Below are 2,991 nucleotides of genomic sequence, written 5' to 3'. Positions count from 1 at the left end.
GTCCCTTACAGCCGCAACGCGCAGGCGGACCGTCCGCTGATCCGACGCCTGTTGCAACCGCCGCTTTCCGATCTCGCCGAGAACTCCATCATCTTTCGATTGCTTCTTGTTTTGGACCAGATCGTCTTGTTGCTCTCTCCGGTCGTGTCCCACGCGATCGCCGAGATAAAATCCCGCCGACAAAGCCATCGACCAGCTTCCGCACTCACGATCTCTTCAAAACCTCCTCCAGATCAACTCCACCATGGCCTCAAACAACCTAGCTCTGATACCACTTGTTAGAATAAATTCAAGGCATACCATTGATCATCCGAGGACCAAACAATCACACGAGGCACGACATCGAGATTTGTTAACGAGGTTCATCGATATGACTACATCCCCGGGGCTTGACTACGGACGCTCTTCCCCGTGACACCGCTACAATACCGCACCCGGTCGCCCTGGACACCGGCACATGTCGCCGGCTTCCCTGCGTTCCGATGCTATTATGTTGGCATATGGTTACATCGTGTGTCTACCCCCGCTATATATGAGAGGCCTAGGATACAAGTGTCCTACTAGGACACGACTCCACATCCTATGTAAACACAATACAACTCATAAGTCCAACTGTAACCTACCTTGTACACAATATTCGACACAACTCTAACACTGAAGAATCTCTTTTCTACCGGTCTCAGTCTCCCCTTTTTTATTCTGAAGATCTTGCAATTGGGTAAAGGCTGACAATCTTTGTGTTGATGAATGGGACAATGTCAAGGGAGCATTTCCAAGCCAGCTAATAAACCCACCAGAAAATAAAATCTCACACAAACTGTTCTAGTCCATAGGATGGCTTCTCCTTCCTCGACCCAATGGTGCTCAAGAACGCCGGAGACAGGACACCTAAAAATGTTTAAAAGGGAGATTAATAATCAGAACTGGAGTATCAAAGGACGGGGCATCAGTCTCCAACATGCATCTACTACACGAACATAATAGAAGAAAACCCAATCAAAATTAAACAACACATGTTGTGTATAGGATGACCAGCTGTTCCTACCCAATCGTCAGATCTGGGCGAGGCGGGGGTGGTACCCGGGGAGAGGAGTGACTTTTTTATTTTGTGACTGTTATAGACATAACTAACACACAACAACCAAAGATATCCAACACACGACAATCAAAGATATACAGACATCACTGCTATACATTATAATTAACTATGCAGGCAAAAACTGAATATGTTTGATTATCGTATTTGTGTCCATTCCTTTTCCACCCAAAACAAGCCCTTGCCCAGGCATGCCAAAATAAAATGTTGTGTCCTGTCTTTGATATTTTAGAGTTAAGCTAAATTCAAAATCGAACATCCACAAAGCTACATTTAAGTAGAAGCCATTGAAAAAAAGAGTCCAATGTTCTGGTATCTCACATATTGGGCATTGATTTGCCACCCCTAGTAAAGGCATTCTCATATGTGTGCTAATGTACTTAACAAAGCAAATTTAAATGCACATAGCATGTCACACACTCGATACTTGTATCCTCTTCCATATTACCATTCAACAGTTCAGTAGTACTTAGGTGGCACTGTGCAATCAGGGTCAGAGCGACAAGTGGAACCAAATTGAAGGTGTTGATATTCAATTTTGTTGCATATCCTTACAAATTTACCTGCAAATCTAGGAGAAAATTGTTCCAATCGACACAATACACACAAAACAAAAATTAAACCAGATATATTTGTACTAAATAGTGAGGAGACACTACAACAACCTCAATCAATTCAAAGTCACAAACAGAAAAGGGGTAAGCACCAGCTAGACCATTCACCAATTGTAGTAACTGCTTCATCTTGAAGGTGACACAACTTCAACTACATAGCAAGCAAGCAACCAGAAGCAAAAATCTGAAGCAACAGCAAAGCTAAGAGTCAAACAGCACTCACCGACGGCAGCTGGAGCTCTGCGAGGCCCCCGCCAGCGCCATCGGAGACCACCAGCTCGAACGGGCCTACTATGTCCATGTCCCTGACGCCGGTGCCGAACGCCAGGGCGCCGTCGCCGGCGACGAAGTCGACCCCGTCGGGCCAGACCACCTCCTCCACCGCGGGGGCGTCGGGGCGGCTCCAGTTGACGGCCCCGTCAGAGGCCCGTGCCAGCGCGACCGCGGCGCCCCCGCACCGGCGCGGAACTCGTACCGCTGAACGGCGCCGACGAGCGCGCCCTCGGTGTTGAGCGGCCAGACCCGGACCTCCGTGACGGGGTCCCAGCCGTACTTGTTGGCGACGGTGTCGACGACGTCGCATCGAAGAAGGTGGCATCAGGGGTGGACGTAGGCGTGGGAGGAGGCGTTGGAGATGGCCGCGAGCGGGGACAGCGAGGCGGCACTGGCGGGGGCGGGGGCGGGGGAAGGGAAGAGCAGCGCGAGGAGCAAGAGGAGGATTGGGCAGGCCTACGAGCGCGGAGCTGCGGTCTCCCTGCACCAGGAGGCCAAGGTCTTGAGGAAGAGGAAGCAGAGGTCGACGGAGGACGGTCTGATCCCTCGGAGGCCCGGACCAGCGCCGCCGCCTGAGCTCGGCATCCTCGTCCTCATGGTGGGTTGGGGATGACGGCCTGGAGTGGGGATTGGGGCAGGCGGAGACCGGGGTTTGCGTTCGTCCGTTCGGGTCCTGTGAAGGAGCGAATCGTTTTTTTTTTTACTTACTTAAATCTGGAGCGCGCGTTAATTGCCCAAGACATTAGGGTGTTTAATGCAAAAACGACATGACGGTGAACCCGAAGACTCAATCCGTGCTTTATTATTATTATTATATATTATTATTATTACTAGTACAAATGCCCGTGCGTTGCAACGGGAAAAAAAACTCAAGCCCCTCCCTGCGCCGACTTCTAATTCCTCATGCGTTGCAACAACCATCACATTCACTTCACGTGGTTCAACATAAATCATGTTTTTACATATCATGTGGTGCATTTCCTTATTTATCGCACACAATAATGATTC

General features: G+C 49.6%; 1 protein-coding gene across 1 annotated transcript; it reads right to left on the bottom strand.

Annotated features, from left to right (window-relative positions):
• Positions 1–405: 405 nt before the first annotated feature.
• On the bottom strand, positions 406–2,655 carry LOC125546281. Its single transcript, XM_048710496.1, has 2 exons — positions 1,934–2,655; positions 406–888 (listed from the first exon to the last, which is right to left on the bottom strand). Exons 1-2 carry the CDS (start codon positions 2,306–2,308, stop codon positions 865–867), a joined length of 399 nt encoding a protein of 132 aa, XP_048566453.1. The 5' UTR covers positions 2,309–2,655; the 3' UTR covers positions 406–864.
• Positions 2,656–2,991: the final 336 nt, after the last annotated feature.

Source organism: Triticum urartu, chromosome 3 (assembly GCF_003073215.2).
Source record: "Triticum urartu cultivar G1812 chromosome 3, Tu2.1, whole genome shotgun sequence".
Taxonomy (NCBI): domain Eukaryota; kingdom Viridiplantae; phylum Streptophyta; class Magnoliopsida; order Poales; family Poaceae; genus Triticum; species Triticum urartu.
Note: the sequence above shows the minus strand (reverse complement) of the source record. Positions and strands in the feature narration are given on the sequence as shown.